General features: G+C 44.0%; 1 protein-coding gene across 3 annotated transcripts in view; it reads left to right on the top strand.

Moving 5' to 3' along the window:
* Positions 1 to 18,776, top strand: part of SEMA5B (sema domain, seven thrombospondin repeats (type 1 and type 1-like), transmembrane domain (TM) and short cytoplasmic domain, (semaphorin) 5B) — a 200,742-nt gene extending 181,966 nt beyond the window's left edge. The window contains exons 23-24 of one of the 3 annotated variants that reach the window (XR_001411741.1): positions 12,316 to 12,836; positions 13,431 to 18,776. Coding sequence is in view for 2 of the 3 variants with exons in the window: in XM_014940027.1 (XP_014795513.1) it covers positions 12,316 to 12,471 (156 nt within the window). In the remaining variant the exon portion in view is untranslated. Of the gene's footprint in view, positions 1 to 11,788; positions 11,859 to 12,315 lie in introns of all 3 variants that reach the window. The other 2 variants (XM_014940038.1, XM_014940027.1) reach the window with 2 other exon arrangements.
* Positions 18,777 to 19,422: the final 646 nt, after the last annotated feature.

The raw sequence follows: 19,422 nt of genomic DNA on the forward strand, positions 1-19,422 counted from the left end.
TCATCCTTGGTCTCTGAGGGTGTTTGTTTCTCTCTGCCATGGGAAACTTGGGGCTTCAGTGTCCTATCACTTAATTTGATATGTTGTTACTTCAACTAAAATTGGCTAGCCCATTTATTTGTAGTGATCCCAGCACATACACTGATAGCACTGTGATAGAAGCTTTTTCTCTTTTCCCAGTGACCCTCTCCCTGTGCATCATTCAAGCCCCGGGAGGTGGCTGTAAAGTTCAGGCATAAGCCAGCAGTTGGTAATATCCAACATCATCAATAAGTTATCAACAGCCTCCTTTAAGCGCTTGCTGTAGCAGCATGGCATTTTAGAGAGAGATTTAGCTGATGTAATCAGCTGGAAAAAATAAATTCATATATATATATATATATATACACACAAATATAGTAAATCAGATAGAAACATAAATTTTGTTCCCAGTGAATTTCATGTTTAACAAAGACTATTTCCCGTGAACAAAGTGGCATTTAAGAACATTAAGTGCTTGAATGGTAGAATACATATTTTTAGTACTTACCATGAGTATAGCATTATTTGAAAAAGAATAGTAGGGGCAGGGGGTTGTACTGGCAAAGGAGCATTGTGCCCTTTCTTGTATGATCCTGCAGTTGCAAATATCACTTCAGGGGACTCTCAATTTACATAATGCCTGCTAGGAAGGGAAGGCAAGAGAGCTTACTGATGGGGAAAAAAGGATTAAGTGGTGCGTCTCAGTCAAAATCTATTAGTGTCTTTTCTCCTCTTTATATCATAGGGTTGAGTCAAATTGAGCAGTCAAGCATGCCTGGAGGTGTGGCTGTCCTAGGATGATTGTGCCTGTAGAGTGACGTGCATCTCTCAGAGGTGTCCTCGCCCCATGGCAGCAGTGGCTCAGCGGGTTGCTGTGTGCAAGTCACAGATATCTCCCTCTCGTAGATATGTACTATAAGAGTAGGGGAAGCTGCCAATTCAGATCTGAGTGTTTCCTCGCTCCTGCTCCCTCTGGAATGCTAAACAGCTGCTTGCTGTGGTCCCCCAAAGGGAATTGGTCCCTGCTCCATTCACTTTTCATTCATATCCTTCATGACTTTGCAGGGCTGTTGCTGCTCACCGTGAGGGTGGGAATCCACATTGTTCCTCCTCCCTCACCATTTTGAGAGAGTCCAGGTCTTGGGATGACTTTTTGTTTTCCTCTTTAAGCCAGATTGAGAAGTTTTAAGTGACACTGAGGGCAGATGCTTCATATGCATCCCGTCAGGTTGTCCTCTATTGACTGAGCCTTCTGTCCTTTTCCTTGTATGGCCAGATGTATCTCCTCTACACCCAGGTCAGGGATATATGGTCCACTCTCTGCCTTCTTACAAGCTAGGCTACTTATCATGGTAATTCACACTAGCCTTTCTTCAGGGTCGTATTACTGCAGCTGAGATAATCTGTGGATGCAAGCAAGACAGGTTCGTAGGCAGACAAGTTTTGTTTGGCTTGGGTTTTAATTAGATCAATGAGTATAGCTGGAAAAAGCTGGCAGGTTTTTGAACATGTGAGCTGCTATTTCAGACCTGCAGACAGACAGATGTGTTCAAAAGTTTATCTGATTTCTCCAGCTACACTAATTGAGCTAATAATTGATATTACTTTTTTCTTGCAATTTTTGCCTTTCCTAATTTCTCTGAGGTTGACATATATCTGTCCCCACCCACCCACCTGTGCTGGGAGAAGGAGAATTAAATGAAGAACTGCAGGAATAGGAATAACAAAATCACACTGCACTGGCTACTGTGTATTTACATGACTTCCCTCTACTGGTCAGAAGAGGAATATTTTAAATATACCCTAGCCTCATTTGCTAAAAGTTAATGGTTCTCCCTTGGTCCAGGTGCTTGAAGTGGTTCTTCCCTCCCTGTCTCCATGAAGCTGGCAGTGTTATGTGAATTAGCTGAACTGGGAAATCCTCAGTGTCTCCAAGATGTGCAGGAGGAATTAATTATGTGTTTGCAGAAGAGTTTAAAGGGAGCTATGAAAGAGGCAAGGAGCTGAAGTAAAGGGAGAAGATAATATTAGACAAACCATAAATACCAGAGAAGATATAACCTTTGTGATACACTTGGAGGGCAGCTGCCTTACTGTTCATCTGGAGTAGCTCCACTAGCAAATAATGGATTTTTAAGCTGAATTATAAAAAAATGGAACTGCATACATATAAAAGAAAGATAGCTGTGTGAGTATGCAGAACTAGAGCTCAATATCCAGAACGTGTTTTGCAGGTCTGAGAGATGACAGCTGAAATACCTGAGCTGGTTTTTCCTGAACCATGACCTCCCTGTCCTAAAGAGCAATTGAGAGCTCAGGACTGCTCAGGTTGTGCTGGCTGCTGCCACAGCACAGGCTGCAGCAACGCTCCATACCTTGCCACCTTTCTCTGGTGCATCATTTCTATATCCACAATAGGTTTGGCATAGGGTAAGCAGGACTAGCTCTGCCTCCATTCGCTTATAGCTGGGGGAATCCTCATTAAGTCAGCTCTAACATTGTCCCGAGGTTTGGCACAAAGCATGTGAATAAAGGAAAGAACTGAAAATCTGCAGATGAAGGAATCTAGATGGACTGTATCCCAGAGTCCATGAAAACCAGCTAATTAACAACTCCAATTACCTTTATAAATATCACGGATCTTGGGCAAACCCCCAATGCCATGAAATGCAAAGGTAATACAAAAGTATTTGTAAGAAAGCAGCCCAATTTCCTCCCAGCTAATTGAGTCACTGTTAAGCTACCAAAGTCCAATGCACTAAAGTCATAGAAGTAGCTCCAGTAAGTCTGTGTGGGAAATGCTAGTTGGATTTGGGGATAAGAGAAGCTATCTGTAATCACACAGGCCCACAATCGATAGAGAACGCCTGGACCTTCCCCATTCAACAAAGCATATCAATGGGGTGTTAAATTCTGCTTGGTCTTTAAAATTTGGCAGAGTTGGGGCCATGCTGGGGACTGAAACTGGGAGAAACAAATGGGTTTGACTCGACTGGGCTGTCAGTTACAGTGATGGAAATTCATTGAAACAAATCTGTGTCAGTATTAATATGCAGGCAAATCTGAATTAATATTTGAGAGGCAACATGTCACATACTCTGATGAAATGAAAGGTGGTTGGGCTGAACTGACAGCTGAGCCGGGACCATAATGCTGAGCAGGAAGAAATCAAACACAATCACTTTTTCACAGACTTTCAGCATTAGAGGATGAAGGGAAAGCAGGAGACTGAGCTGCATAAGGGCAGATTCTCAGCCAGTTAAAAATGTAGCTTCACTGGTACATACGGCTAAAGAAAAGAGAATGATGTTGGTGTCTTAAATAATCTTGTGATGTGTAAGTAGAAATTGGCTTGGACAGGAACGCTGCTGCAGAGATTGAAACCTGGCTAATGGACTGTGAACATCGGGCAATCGTTAATGGGAACATACGGGGCTATGGGGAGGAGTTGTTTGGGGCACTGCAAGCAGTAATGCAGGGTTTGGCTTTATTTAATACCTTCATTAACGAGCTTGGAGAGGGTGCAGTCAGTGTGTTAATTAAACTAGCAGAAGATATTAAATTGGGAGGTGTGTCAAAAAAACAGCCATTGCTATAGAAATAATGGAAAATGACCTGGGGAGGTTATAATTGTAGGGAGGAAATAACAAGGTGAGATGCAGCATGGGGAGAAAACAAAGCAATCTTGAGGAAAATAATCAAAAAGCAGCTATTTAGAGGGTGGGAGATACTTGGAAAGCAGTAAGACTATAAGAGACTGAATGGAGTTAGCAGATGGCAAATTAGGGCAGTTTTTACTTTTATTTCTATTTTTACTACCTTTTTTTTTTTTTTTTTTTTTTTTGCCCAACTGCAGTTACACCTTTGCAATTCTCAGTCTAAATGTAGCGCCGTGGGCTGGCACCAGACTGCATGACTTGTGTTGGTAATTCAGCGGAATAAGCAGCTCTGAGACCATCTGAAAACTCGGGGCTGCTTATTCCAAACCAGCTGCAAGGAGGCGGCGAGCAGCCGGTCGCTCACCGTGGCTTTACTGGTTACCATCAGCTGAAGCCCAGTCTAGCCCAGTTGCTCTAGATGGTCATCTGTGCCCAATATGAACTATGAAACTTGGTTTTGGAAAGCAGTGATTGTACCTCTGGTAGGTTAGTCTTAGAGCAGGCGTGAGGGCAGGTGCCGTAGCGCTGATGAGCCTCTGTAGTAACACTCTAGAAAGTGTGAGGGACCCAGGAAGCGGGGGGGAAGGACGTACACCAAAGTGTAGTAGTGCAGCAAAGGAGACAGTTTACACCTTCCCACACAGCTGAGATCATGTCTGCTGTATCCTGTGCACCAGCTATATTGGGAAGCAGCTTGGGGCAGCCCTGAATTCCTCTTTTGTGTCTGGATGCCACGTCATGGGTGTTGCCACCACCAAATCCCCAACAAGCCAGGGATAAATAGCAAGCTCTGAGCTAGACACCTGCACTTGCCAGTGGGAAGATTTCCATTGACTCCTCGGACTTCAGTTTCCAGTTCAGAAAAATACTTAAACCTGGATTTAGCTCTAAGCAGGGACTCACTTCAGTGTGTCTTACTCTCACATACAGTTTGTTTTGTCATCTTACTCATGTGCTTAAAGTCAGAGATGTGCCAAAGCATCTTTCTGACAATAGTCCTTTATGTTGCCAACTCTGAAGGTTTTTATAAGTTTAAAATGGCAGTAATATAACCTCACTCCCTCCTAAGTGTAAGGATGAAATAGCTATTTTCAAACAGCTCTAGAAAACTGTAGCTATTCATTTTTTTATAATTGAATGATAGTTCCATTGTCAACCTGAGCACATCTACAGATGCCACCATCATTTGGGGGTTGTTTAATTTATTTACCAATAACAGTGAACAAAGAATTTCCAGTCTAAAAATATGGTAAGCTTCCACCCAAAAAGAACATGCAATCATAAGTTTAGTGTCCCAGTGGGATTTTTTTTTGTATCTCTTTTTGAGAGGAAAAAACTTATTATATAGAAAATGGGTTCCTCATCTGTACATCTGCACTTCACTGTAAATCCTGCAAACAGCCTTATTGAATTCATCAGAAAAAACTCAATACATAAACCCTGGCCACTGCTACCTTTGACTTCAGTGCAGGCAGAGCTCAAGAGATTTTATAAGAGCATCAGGTGAGATAGTTTGTTTAGCGCAAGGCACTAAGCAAATTTTTAAGAAAGATTGGAAAGAAGAATCATTAAAATCTTAAAAATCACTCATAGCTTGCAGTAAATGCATGGGTCTCGTAAGGTCTTTTTTGGCAACTTTCCACCTTTCCAGGGTCATTTGTAATGTGTAGCTCCAGAGGCTCAGCAGTGTTGCGGCGTCTGGTGGATCAGAAGAAAGGGAGCATGTGGGTGGGCCAGACGTCATTTGTTTTCCTAGTGTCAATTATTGCCAAAAAAGGTTATTTTAGTTGTATGGTTTATTTAGTTGAAAGGTAATGATTATGCTAATTATTTCCAAATTTACTTGTTAATTATAATTCTGAGATCTCTGCCTTGGTACTTTCAGAGGTGTACAAGCTGTGGGAAATGTTTCATAATATTAATATATTTCCACAACCCTAAGTCATTCGGCTAATGTTCCTACAACACAAAAAGTAACATCCTGTGAAAAGAAGGCATGGCTAGCTCCATAAAGCAGCTGATGTGCATCAAAAAGGCATTTTGCTCAATCTGATTTCACTGCAAGAAACAAACAACTTAAAAGGAGCACAAAAGATGCTAAATGTTGGATCTTGACTTCCTTACATCATTGCACAATTCCCTTAACCCACTGTTTTTCTGGGAGATGAGGGGGAGTAATAGCCATCCCACTGTTGCTACAGGAAGTCTGCTGAATGCTGTTCCAAAGAGAATTGGAAATGCTACTTTAATTCTTTTAGGGCTAATTGTCTGACTGAGTTCAGTGGGAATTTTGTCCCTGATTTTTGCAGAGGCAGGATGCACAAGGGCTTCATTTGGATATTGCTAAGAGGAATGGGTTGACTGCAAGGTTGCCATCTGCTACTGGGACCCTAATTTGAGACCTTTGCCTATGTCCACAGTGGACGACCAGGGTTAGCAGTGATTGGAGTTGTTACCCTTGGTTCCTTGGTGCCTGCGCTCACTTTGTGGTGAAGGAAAGGGGAAGTTTGTCTTTGTACTGCACTGAGATGCTCAATATTAAAAACTGTGCAAGATGGAAACTTCCAACTCTGCAGTCAGTCCTGGCACAGGCCACCCATCTCTGATGATTCATGCCCATTGGAAAGGTGTACGCTGTGTTGTTAAGCCTCTTCAGAGGTTAAAGGGGTGATAACTTAACCATAAATGCTAGACAGGGTGGTTGGAAGCTGCTCGGGAAGGTCACCCGACTTTTTCTTTCTTCTTTTTACCTTTTTAAAGAGTAAAGTGTCATGGGTGGGAGGTGGAAGAACTGAAATAACTCCCATCGACAGAGGAATAGCAGAGAAACTGTGAGGTTGGGGGTCCTTGTTCACTGACTTCGCGGGGACTGTGGTGCTGTGTAGCTGGTGAAGATTAAGCTACAAAAGTCTTGGGAAATTTTTTGGCTGTTTCCCCACACCACCCCCAAAGCAGAAAAGTAGATCTGGAGCTCAAAGGGAAATGCTGAGCTCCAGAAAGTTCAGTGCTTTCTGTGTGAGAAGATTCAGGAAACTTGCCATTGCATGTCGTCCTGTGGGAACTACTTTATGGCCCTTATTTTGGTATTAGTTCTATGTGTATTAAATGCTTTTAGAAGCATCCTTTTCACTTCAGCTTCTCATAAACTATGTGCAATTCCTTTTAATTGAGGAGTGGGGAGTTGTTAATCCCCTTTTAAAATCAAGTCTTGACATTTTCGTGATTGTTTATTGAAAATTGAAAAATTCGATCTGTTTATGTGTGTAAGAAATGTTTATACAGCTTGTACATGCAGCTGTAGGATGGGAGTAGTACTGAAAGTCCCATACTGTTACGTGTGAAGATGTTTTCATACATCTGGGAGACTACAAGCAAGTAGGTCAGTGGATTATGACTTAATGATTTGGAGCAGAGGCAGGATTTGGGGGAGTAGTGGCAAGGCATTGCTGGAGAAAAAGTAACAAATGGAAAATCTGAATGATGACTTAGGCTAAAAATATCAATGGAGCAAGCTGAACAAAATTAAATGTATGCATACGGCACAATGCAGTCATGTTTAACACATCCAACGCTTGGCTCTACCTTGGGAGGAACAGCTGGCGAGTGTATGTCAGGATTTTGCCTCCAGTATGACTGCCAGGGGCAGAGCAGCACACGAGGGGGGGTATCTGTCATCTTTCCTCTCAGACTCTTCTGGTTCTAACTGGTTCTACACGTCTACACGTGTAGACGTGGCTCTTCAGGGCATGCTCTAGTGCCCAAGATTATTGGTTTGTGGTGGGGTATTGTGTGTGGGGTTGTGGGTGTGGGGTTTAGTTGGTAGGTGGTGTTTATGGGTTTGTTGTGGTTTAGGTTTTTTTGTGTGATATTTTGGTTTTTGTTTTTTTTTTTATGTGGTTGGACTCGATGATCTCGGAGGTCCCTTCCAACCACTAAGATTCTGTGATTCTGTAATTCTGTAATTGCTAATACAATAGCAAGAGCGGTAACAAATTGTTTACATGTTTCTATAAGTATTGAAATGCTCAGGATTCTGTTGTGCTTGGCACAGACATGCAATTCACTGGCAATGAGACTGGACGTTGTGATTAGTTGAGAGATCACGTATAATGGAGAAAGCTGCTGCTGTTGTACATGCTCTTAAAACCGTATCTGTCTTAATCTGTCTGAGAACATCAGGGTTCCTGGGTCAGAGAACTTTTTTATATATGAGTCATATGGCAATGCAACATGATAAAGGGTCTTTTAAAGAAAGCAGCTGAAGCTGTGCCTGCTTTTGAGTGATCCACTTGGTTGGGTTAGTGTGTGTGGTGGCCTGTCTTCTAGTAACAGGTTCTTGTATTGAGGTCATGGTGAACAGACCAGAAGAAACAAATGATATCAAATATGCCAGGATGGCATGGCTCATACCAGAAGGGAGGAAGCAGGTAGAAATATTTTATCGATGCATGTTGACTTTCTAGTCCTTAGTTGAATGGAGCACTTTTTCTAAGCACATCCCACAGGTTTTCATATTAGGTCAGGGTCTGGCCTCACTTTTGCACAGGGAATATTATGCTTGCACAACTGCAAAATCTTCATCTCAAGGCAGGATAGGACCAAAATGAGGGTCTGAAATAAGTTTCCCTTGGTGTTTGAAACACCTTGTGTGTGTGGCACAGAGGTGGTACACCGAGGGATGTTTCAGCAGTAGATGTGAATCAGGCTTTTGGTCTTTTCTGATCCTGCTTACTCAGCAACCAGTCTTAAGAGGTTGTAGCTTCAGTCAGGGGGAGGCATTAGTGTTTGATACGGGAGGAAGCAGACAACAAGGGGAAAATATATGTTGAGTATCAGGAAAATTGTCATCCGTAAGGTCTGGTGAGTGCTCGGATGACCAGCACATCTCCCTGAAGGGTGCAGGATGGTCGTACAGAAGGGCTCGGGTAGCAAAGGCAAGTTTTTCTTCCTTTTCTGAAACCTCTGCTGAGGACCACCTGAACTCTAGTGCTCACTGTGCTGTTCTAGGCAGCTTAGTTAGTGCAGTCACTGGTCAGCGTCTGCAAAAGCACCAAAAGATTGTTGCTTTTAAGAGGCTTTATCGGGCATTGTCTTCAGCAGCCACTTCTTGGCCACTGTAATATTGGGGACTTGGCTCAGAGGTGGCTGAGGTGAAGAGGCCCGTGTAGGAGTTGGGCTGTGAGCAAGGGTCTGGTCTGTGTTACTTTTTGAGATCAAGTGTAGTTGGGTGGTGGTGGCGACTCTTGGCCTTTCCCCTTGGGACTGATAAATATTGGTGGGAACACCTATGGATGCTGCAGACTGTTTTGGTGCCCACAGTAACTCCAGTGAGTTCAAGTTGTCAGGAGGCTCTGACCTTGATGGCATAACCCAGATAGCCCTGGGAGGGAAAGTCAGATTTCCCCAAAGGGAAAGTCATTGGCCCTCTCTGTGCTGTCACAGCAGAGAACTGCAGAACCAGAGTGAGGGTTAAAACTCTGAGTAAAACAGCAGAGGAGCCCACCCAGGGTGATACAACCGCACACCTCTTCTCCTGCACTGCTCCAAGAGCACCTACGTGTACGTCTCTAAAATTCACTGCTGCTTAATTTCCCTTCTCCGAAATACCAACCAATTTCTAGTGCCAAGGAACCTAATAATCTATTTATTAAAATGAGGCAGACAATAAGTTTGTGTGGGGAAATGTTAAGGCAGTGCACATTGATCATGCTGATTTAGGACTGTAGTGCCATTGCAGCGTTTCCGGAGACAAATTCTTTGCAGCTAATTGCATTATAAATTCCGCTAAACCGTTTTCATAAGGTATTTCCCTAAGATATAAGCCCTCCATTGAAAATAAAACCAAAAAGAGCAAAGGAGCAGTTGTGGGGTTTTTTCCTAATTAAATGTTATATGAAAGTAAGACAAGAGAGAGAGAAAAAAATGCAAATCATGTTAATTAAATGCTAAGTCTGCTGTAAGGGGCTGGTTTTAAACATCATGGGACATGTTGAAACTCATACAGATTTTCCAACTAAAAGCCAAAAAAGTAGAGTCCTGAGGTTCTTGTCCTCAGATCGAGATGGTCCTGAGCCATCCAAAGTCAGGGCTTTTATGTCATCAAATTTCAGATGTGGTAGTCGGGCATGTTGTGAGTCTTAACTGTCCCAAAACATGACCTGGATGATGGACCACCTTTGGGAGAGCTCAGGGAGGGCAGCACTGGGAACCAGCCTCTTCCTCCTGCTGTGGCAGCCCGTGACCGTGAGGTTACACTGCCTGCAGTGGGTGTCCTGGGGTAGAGACACCAGTAGGAAGTAGCAGTCGTTGGGCACAGCTGGTATGAAGACCTGTGTTGTTCACCAGAGAGCAGTTCTCCCAAATACTCAGTGGCACTACCCAGCAAAGTGCATTTTTATAGGGGATCTCAATCGTTTTTATCAAGCTGGGTCAGAAGACACTGAAGCAGAGAGCAGTTAATTGGATTTCCCAAGGAAGCATAGCAAGCAGCAGAGGACTCAGCCTGGCTTCCTTGTTTCCCAGCCTCCAGCACAAAGCAGCAGTCTGTTGCCTACACTATTTTAATATGTCTTTGAGTGACTGGGAGCAAAGCATGATATTTCGTTTCTTCTTTCCATATTGAAGGGAACAAATTCTCACTCCTTGGGAATATTTGTCACTTTGAGCGTGCCTGTACAAATTCTCTCCTTGGTTCCTACAGGTGACGTGCTGTGAGCTTGATTTAGAGAGTCCAGGCAGGGAGAGATTGCAGTCAGACCTGGAGGAGGTAGGGTCTCCTCCAATTTTCATGTATATGTTTCAGGTAGTGCCCATTTCCAAAAAAAAAAGTCATTTGGTACTCATTCAGCATTCAGCAACTTCCCAGTCATTCAGCAACTGGGAAGTTTCTTTGCCAGGGTACTTTTGCTGTAGGAAAGCCTTTCCTCCTAATGTCTTGTATGCAGATTGTATGTGTTGCAGCTTCCAGCTGTGAGCTTGCTATTGGATTAGAAGAAAGCACTTTCTTTTCTTCCTCCTCCTCTCCCCCTCCCCATGCAGCAAAATTACTCAATTACAAAGAAATTGGGAGATAAATGTACTGCCTGTGGTCTTGTCTTTGAGTCTAGGGGTAGGTCTGATCATTTCAACAGTCACAGTTGGGACGTGGCTAAGCCCTGACTGTGCCACGGGCACATGTACAAGGGGAGACCTTGGTCACCTAACGGTAGCCTCCTAAATGTCAGGCACCCACTGTCAGCAGGTCAACCTGGGGCTCAAGGGGGACAGGAGCTCCCTCAGAAGGCAATTTTCATCTGCACCTGCCTTCATGCAGGAAGGAGACTTCTCTCCGCCTTGCTGATGGAGCCCCGATGCCTGAAGTTTAGGTGGGTGAAGTTAGATGGGTGGAGTAAAGCTACTGGAGCTGGGTTTTTCATGGGCTTGAGCACTGGTTAATGAATTTTTGTCTTACTCTGAGCTGGGTCGGGTATAAGCTGTTTGTCTCAAGGGGGAACTGAGGTGACATGGTTCCCTCAGGAATATCACATTGTGGTGGAACAACCATTAGGTCCCAGAACTGGTTGCCTCACTGGACCTCTCCATCTCGCTGGTCCAGACAGGAGAGATGCTCAAGCCCTCTTTAAAGGTGTTGATCATGAGGATGCTGCAGCAAACAGGTCTAGTTTTTGCTAATCTAAAGAAATTTAAGCCAGGGGTTAGTTGAAAAACCTGACATAAATGGTCCTCAGCCAAATTCGCAGATATCAGATGACCATAAAGATAGACAAGAAAGTTTTGTAAAATTATTGCACTCCCCCAAAGTGGGATTTTGTCGTTGTGCATATGTAACAGCTGGCATAGCAATGGGCTCTCAGCTGGGGGGAAGGGAGACATCTGCTTGCTGGTGGGAAGAGTAATAGTAATTCTTGCAAAAATCAAAGTGGTGGGGCGGGGAGGAAGAGGGGAGGGAAAAAAACCCTATTTCTAAATTTTTATGGTAAAAGGGGGATTTGTGGTTCTAATTTTTTTGTTGTTGTTGTTGCCAACAATTGTTACATGGTTGTTAAATTTTTTTTTTAAGTCATTTTAGTTTTTCCAAAAGTGACCATGATTTGTTACTTATACTGTAGCTTACAGAAGTGACACACTTAATATCGGGGGGTCCAAACCTGGATATCTACCAATGGAGATGGAGATCAGGTAAATGCACACCTGCTCTTCCAAAGAGAAAAAGCTGCCATTTGGCAAGTGGTTTGAGAGGGAGCTGCAGGCTGTAACATGAGCATTTTGGAAGAGACTAGATTGAGCGCTGCCATTAATCACCAAGTTCCGCGTAGGCCCAGCATGGTTTTGTGTGACAATGATGTTCAGACAACACGCCAGCTACCAGGAGACGCCTGGAGAAGGCTCTGGGTTGTGGCCCTGGCAGTGGCTGAGCACAGGTCCACCACAGGAGACCTGGCAGGAGCTGAGGTCCTCCACAGACTAGCCCCATAGTATGATGTACCGTCTTACTCTCCCAGCCGGAGGGAAGGCGGTGGTGGCTGCAACATAGACCATGATGGAGAAGGCAGGTGAGAGGGAGGTGTCTGCAGGTAGATAAGAGTAATCATGTGGCACCAGTGCCATGCCTGTCATTTCCTCTTCTCTTTTACAGACACTTAACAAGAACAATTTGATACCAGATGACAGGACCAACTTCTACCCGTTGCAGCAAACCAACGTGTACACGACAACCTATTATCCCAGTACACTGAATAAATATGACTACAGGCCCGAGGCCTCCCCTGGAAGGACCTTTACCAACAGCTGATGATGGACAGTACCTACAGGACTGGATCACTTCCTATATGAATTTTTTTTTAATTGATTTTATGGACCAAATACTGGCCCAGCCTTTAGATGTAAATATTGTACAGTAGGGTCTTTTTTTTTTTCCTTTGGTTAATTGTATTTCTTGTAAACAGCACATCTCCTTACAAGGACAAAAATGCATATGGACCATTCTGCAGAGCTTTTGTGGACATTTGGCTGGAGATGGCTCTTACTACTGCAACTGTTTATGGCTGGAAGATCAGCGTTGCTGTCCAAGGCCAACGTTGTCAAGGAGGTGGCTGTGTGTTGGGCTCAGTGGCCTCCACGCTGCAGCACGTGGCACACGGGTGCACTCTGAACAAGGTAAGAGGTGGCCTCCTGGGGCAAGGATGTCTGTCTGGTGAGGAGCATCCTTCCTGAGACAGGGTAGCAATGGTGCACTGGATGACACGCAGCTCATGAGACAGGCCAAGCGGGACTCCATCGTGCCAACAACTTGAAGAACGTTTTCTTTTTCTTTTCCTTTTTTTTATTTTTTAATTTTTTTTTTATGTTTCTGCAAAAGAAAAAAAAATTGACTTTCTAGGGCTGTGTTCCCTATATCTTCTACAGAATCTTTTCTTATTACAGGAAATACTCTCTGCAGCCTTCTTTGGTAATATGCAGTTCAGCTGATGAGAATCAACACACAAACAAAGTGCATTACCCAAAGAAGCTTTCTAGAATGTTTCCAGTCTTAATTAAAAGAAAATTATACGGGCAGTGAGATACTGAGAAAAGTAAATGTTGGAATAACATCGGAGACATGAACTTGGAGTGCCTAACAAACAAAGAGTGTTTATATCACTGGAAAAAAAAAAAAAAGATGTGATGATTGCCGCACAAGAGCCATGGGCTTTTTTGCTTTCTTTCTTGTTCTTATTTTTTCTGAGACAGTGTTAACTCTTTTTGTTCCAGCTTTGATCCTGATTGCGTCTGCCAGGAAAGGCAACTTTAGAGGCCATGCTCTTCTTGTGGGAAATCACCATGCTTTGGGCTGATTTTTCCTCTTGTTTTCTTGTTGGTTTTTAGTTCGTTTACTTTCCAAGAGTGAATAATTCTGACTTTGCAGGGGGAGGGTATTTTTGTAAGGAATGTTTCCATGGTCTGACATGACCCAGAAAGTCTACTGCACATTCCTATAGCGTCTTCCAGTCAGTACTCTATGAAATTGTAACACAGCTGAGTAATGTGCATTGTTTGCCAATATTTCTTTAATTTTTCTGAACAAAAGCAACCCAACAAACAAATGCTGCTGCAGCTATTGAAGTAAATTGGGGCGGTAGCATTATTAAATAGTATATCCAGCCTTGAAATGTAATTCTGTGTATGTGTGTGACTGTGTCTATAAGAACTGTATTAGTTTGATGCAGAAGCCATGTTGTCTACAGCCAGATGTTTGTCTGACATAATTGTTTGGCAAAAAAAGGAAACTTATTGCTGGTGCTTAATGTACAATTACATCCAATGTGTTAGCCACGTGAACAAGTTCACCGCTGTTATCATTCAGTGTTTCTAAATATTTATAATGAACTCCTGATGCTAAGAATTTTAGAATGTCGCAATACTGAGCATGAGATAAAAGTGCACCCCGAAACGCGCATGAGCTCCACGTCGTCCCGAGCTTGGCTTTGTTGTCTGCATCTTACTCGAGCAATTGCCCTGCCCGTGCTTGGCCACCGGCTCGGCCGTGTTCCCAGCAGCCCCCTTTGTCTTCGCTTTATTTGGGATTTCGCTGTTAAGCCGACACTGGGCATTTCTCAGTGCTGTTCCTTTGCTTGTTCGGAAGCCCGGCTTGGGCTGTGTGCTCAGCTCTTTCATGTAGGCAGCTGGTAGGAGATGAAGAAAGACTTGTGTTGCTCGTGATAACTATATTACTTTTCCTGCGAGGAAAAGCCAACATGGCTCTGTAAGCCTGTGTTATGGTGGTTTGACCAGAAGGCAAGAATAAAGTAGCCTCCCATTTTTAAATTACTTTGGTCCACTTCAGTTTGCAGTGATTGAAGGCTGTAGGGATATTTGTAATAAAGTGGGGTCATTAGCACTGCCATGAGGATGCCTTAGGCTCAGTGGTGCCCATAATTTCCAGCAGCTGTTTTTTCTCATTTAGCAGCTCATCCCACCTCTGCTCTGGTCTCACCGGATGAAATACAGGGAACAGAGGAGGAGAGAGAGTGGTGCCCTTAAACAGATACACTGACATTTGAAGCAGTGGGGTCAGGAGCTGATGCAGACCTCGAAGCTCTGTCTGAAGCAACCTGCTGTAACCCTCCAAGTAGGCACAGCCACTCCATGGCCCCGACGCCCCTGGCAGCGAGAGCTGCAGGAGGACAGCACTGACAGCGGGTACCAGAGCCTGCAGGGGGGCTCTTCCCAGGCCCCTAAACCCTGTTTGAGGAGTGATGCCTTCGTGCTGTAACGAGTTCACCCCTGTCTCACTGAATTTCTGCGTCCCCTTCAGCAAAATTGAAAATCCTGACTTAAAGTAGTTCTAACAAGTATGTAGCCCGGGGTTTGAAAATTATTACATTAGACTATCGGGATGGGATTTCCCAGCTTTAATTTATGTGAGGCAGAAGAAAACATTAGCTCCCAAGATCACTCTAGCCATTAAAACCATCTCTGAGCTTCCCTTTCAGAAGATTCCCTGTATTGACACATTCTGCAATTAACCGTGCACGTGGCAGGATTGCACCTGGAATGGAGGGGGGAATGCAAGTGAGTCAAACCTTGCAATTATTTTAATTTTCAATCTTTCCTTTTTTTTTTTTCCTCCTTTAACATTTTTCCATTTTCAGCTTCACAGAATAGCACGATGTAAATTGATTATTTTTTTTTTCCCCAAAGTGCTACATAGCAGCTGAAATTATTTAAATGTTCAGCTCACCAAGATAGGTCATTACTGCCATTGCACTCAGGAGGTGGATATTTTGTAGGCTATTGGAGGGCAGATGCTTCGAGGGTGGTGCATGTGGTTATAGTTTCATCAAGACATTCCTTCTTACCAGTCATCCAAATGGATTCAGCCCTTTTTCATATAATTGGCAATCACAGCAAGGGTCTGTAGACTCCATTCGAGCAGAAAGTAGAATCCAGGAGAGAGCAAGACAGCGCAAAAGAAAGAAATCAGAATGCTTATTACTCAATTAATGTTTGCATGAGAGTGCAGTTCTTTAAGGACAATGTTAATGCGGGGTGAGGGTTGCATTTTTTATGAGCTCTCTAAAGCATGGCAGGCTAATGACACCATGTACACTGATATTCTTGTGATCCAGGTAATTTGGCAGCTTCATCATCAGGCCTGTGCTATCTGTAGCAGCTTGAATTGCTCCTGCAGCTGGATGTTAAACTTGCTAAAATTTCCTATTCCTAAGGCCATCTTACAGTACACTGGAAATGCATTTAGTTGGGGAGCGTTACTTTTTAAAAGATTCCTGTTGCTATATATACATATATATAGTTTTCTTCTTTCACATCTAAGGCAGGAAAGGGGGACCCTGCACAGCTCCTGCATTGGTCTAGAGGCACTGGTTCTCTGCAGCCCCTTTGGATAGGATTCAGGGTATACCCTATATGAAATATGATGGAAAACTTACAGCCAAGTACGTAGCGGAAGCATCTTTCCTTAAGCCGTTCTTCTTTCTTTTTCCATGGAAGAGGCTGCCTTTCTCCCTGCAGAAGGGGTGCAGAAGGGGTGTGCGTTACAGTGTTGTCCAGGCTGTGTTGTGCTGTTGCTGTCAGGCTTTGCTTGATCAGCTGTCACCCCCCAGAAATGACTCGTGCAGCTCACTGACAGAGAAACCACAGTGAAAAAGGTGCTGTTGCTCTAAAGGTGCACTTGAGTGTTCAAGCATACGAGCCAGGGCTGCTCTTAAATATGTGAACTGTACAGATACTATAGGAGAAGAATGTGTATTGTCTTACCACCACTGTTCCCGATGCCTTACGTTCAGAAAATGAGATGGTTGGTTTGAAATCAATAGCGAGTCGGAGCGGAGTCCACGTCTGATGCAGACAATTTGACGCCTCCAGTGTTAATCTGATGTCAAGCCCACCTGGAGAGGAAATTGCTGTCCACTGAGATGATTGATTTATTCTTTGTACCAAATGTAGTGGGGGGAGAGTTATATATATATAAATATATATATATAAAAAAAAAATGTAAATGTAAAGTTTGTGTAACAACTTACTCTTTTTTTTTGTAATAGTGTATACATCTATCAGTGGATAGATACAGTATATATTTATAATATATACACACACAATATATATATTTAGCAAAATGCCTGCAGAGGAAACTTAGAATAAAAAAGGCAGTGCTGGTATTCAAATTCCACAGGGACAAAGTGAAGAAAAAAAGCTGTAGAAATCTAGTAACCTTTTCATTAGGTTTTAAAAAAAAAAAAAACAACACTGTTGAGGTGAATGAAATATAATTTTTTAATTGAAAAGAAAATTGATTTTTCTAGTTAGAAATGCTGATTCTCCCCTAAATCATTCTGGTTAAGAATGATTAAGAAAAAGATTCCTGTTACTGCTTATATTTTCTGAATAAGCCTCCCAAGTCTCTGATGTGTATCACTTTATTGTTTTTGTAATTATAAGTAGGGAGTAATTGTGCAAAGAAAATTAAAATAGCAAGTAGGAGTAACAAATATTGTACCATTAGAGGAAAAGACATCATCTATTAGAACGTGAAAAATGTCATCTTCCATGTTAAAGAAGTTAGCAACTGCTTTCGGAGTTACTGATTGCCATCATGAGCCTTGTCTTAGAGTCACACTAGGAGGTTTTAGTACTAAATTTAAATTTGGGGAAGAGAAACCCCCAGAAACTCATGGCTTTTGATTTTCAGAGGGGTCAAAAAAAGTCACCAGGCCATGGGAGTCAGGCACCCAGTGTCTGTTTGTGGCCAAGGCTCTGCACCTACTCCTCGCCCTGTCGCTCCCTCCAGCCAAGCCCGCATGGACAGGGGGGCTCAGCCCCCTCAGAGCTGTTGGGTGTAACAGAGAAATACCCAGTACATGGGGTTGGAAGGAGTTATTTTTTTTCCCAACAGCTCACTTTAAAGCCCTGGAGAGCAAAGCCCAGCCTCGTACAGGCAATCTTCCCCTTAAGTGTCTCTAGGAAAAAAAACTTCAGGCAGCTTCAAGAAGAGATTTGGGGTAGGTGAGCAAATCCACAAATTTTGACACTGCCTGATTGCCAGAGCCTTCAAAACTGGACAGAAACCTCTCTGGAGTTGGGTCCTTGGTGGAGCTTACCCAGTCTCAGCCGTTCTGCCAGGAATTTCCTCCTTTGGGCCCTTTGGGAAGTTTCAGTGTCTGCATTAGTCCTGGCTGGAGGAGCAAACCCACCAATCTACTATTTAGACAGCCACAAATGTACGTGCTCTACAGCACTTACAGAATGATATGGGGTTGGAAGGGACCTCTGTAGATTATCTAGTCCAAACCCCCTGCCAAAGCAGGTCCACCTCCATTTAACAAAAGTTTGGGTCTTGAACTTGATTATTTTTTTTTTTTTCCTGTTCTGCCTCCAACCTCAGCTGCAGATTCGCCCCTGCTCACCGAGAGGGCTCGGGGCTGTAAGAGCAGCTCAGATTGGCTGCAAGTCCCAGCTGCCATTTGGGTTTAAACAAATCTGGTCCTGAAAAGCATTAACGCTGCACTCTAATAACTCTGCAACCTCCGTGAGCCGGGTGCTGTTAATTCGGGTGCCACGGAGCCAAGCAGAGGTTGGCGTGGATGGGCCAGTAATAACTGAAGGAAAAATGGCTTCAGTACCAAAATGTCAAACAACAGGAAAGCCAGCCAGCTGCACGACAGCGTGGTGCCCATCCACACATCCCTCCTTAGATAACACCCAAACCCGCGCACACTTAAAAGCAGTGCAGTTAATTAGGAGCATTCCCACAGAGGAAGGTTTAGGGCTGTCTGTGAGATGGAAATGATAGGATTTAGCTTGTAACTGAGGTGGGAGAGTGAGAGAAGCAATCCTGCATCTCGGATATGTGGGGAGTTATTACGTGACCACGGAATGCTTGCCCCAAAACAGCAAAACCTGGAGAGTATTATTGGACTCTGTTGTGAAGGCACATCACCCTTCCTATGCAATTGAACTTGATGGTACTTTAGTATAAAAAGGTGACCTAGACTGTAATCACTGCCTTTAGACACTGTGAATTTTTTTTGGGTACTCTGTATTTTTATATATTGTACAATGTAAAGAATAATTCAGAAATAAAACAGACCAACCTGGCAAGCCTGGGCGTTGTTTTCCCTCCGTGGCTGAGGGGCGGTGGGGCCGGGGCTGTGGCGCAGCGCTGGCAGGAGGGGTCAGAGGGGACACGGAGGAGATTCCTCTTGATGGTGGGGTCCGAGGGCGTTGCAAAATGGACTCAGATGCTTCTGTGGGGATGGAGAACTGCAGCATACATATGTCTGCATCCCGAGGCTCCAGCTGGGATTGTATTTGTCAGGAGCTGTGGAGTACAGAGTTACAAAATTGTGTTACTGAACGCAACGCCAAAGTCTGTCGCTGCAACTCAGCTCCCCTCCCACACACGCCTGAGCGTGGGAGTGCGGCTCCACACCTCGCTTGGGCTGCAGGGGAAAAATGGGATTTCTGAGTCAGGTGCCCAGTGAGGTAGGATCAAATCTGTCTGAAATTCGGGATGCCAAACCCACGCCCAGTTCTGCACTTCGCGTCTCCCCTCTGCTCCCCAGCGCAGGACCCCGAGTCTTGGGTGTCCCCACCAAGGACATCTCTGCTCCCCCTGCCAAGGAGACCAGCTGGACGCAGCGAGCAGAGGTGCCCTCCTCTTCTGCAGAGCCTTCCAGGTGTACGTGCCCAATTGCAGTGGAATCCTATGGCTGCTCCTTCTCAAGCCCTGCATATTGCTGTGAAA

Source organism: Calidris pugnax, unplaced genomic scaffold (assembly GCF_001431845.1).
Source record: "Calidris pugnax isolate Ruff unplaced genomic scaffold, ASM143184v1 scaffold21, whole genome shotgun sequence".
NCBI lineage: Eukaryota > Metazoa > Chordata > Aves > Charadriiformes > Scolopacidae > Calidris > Calidris pugnax.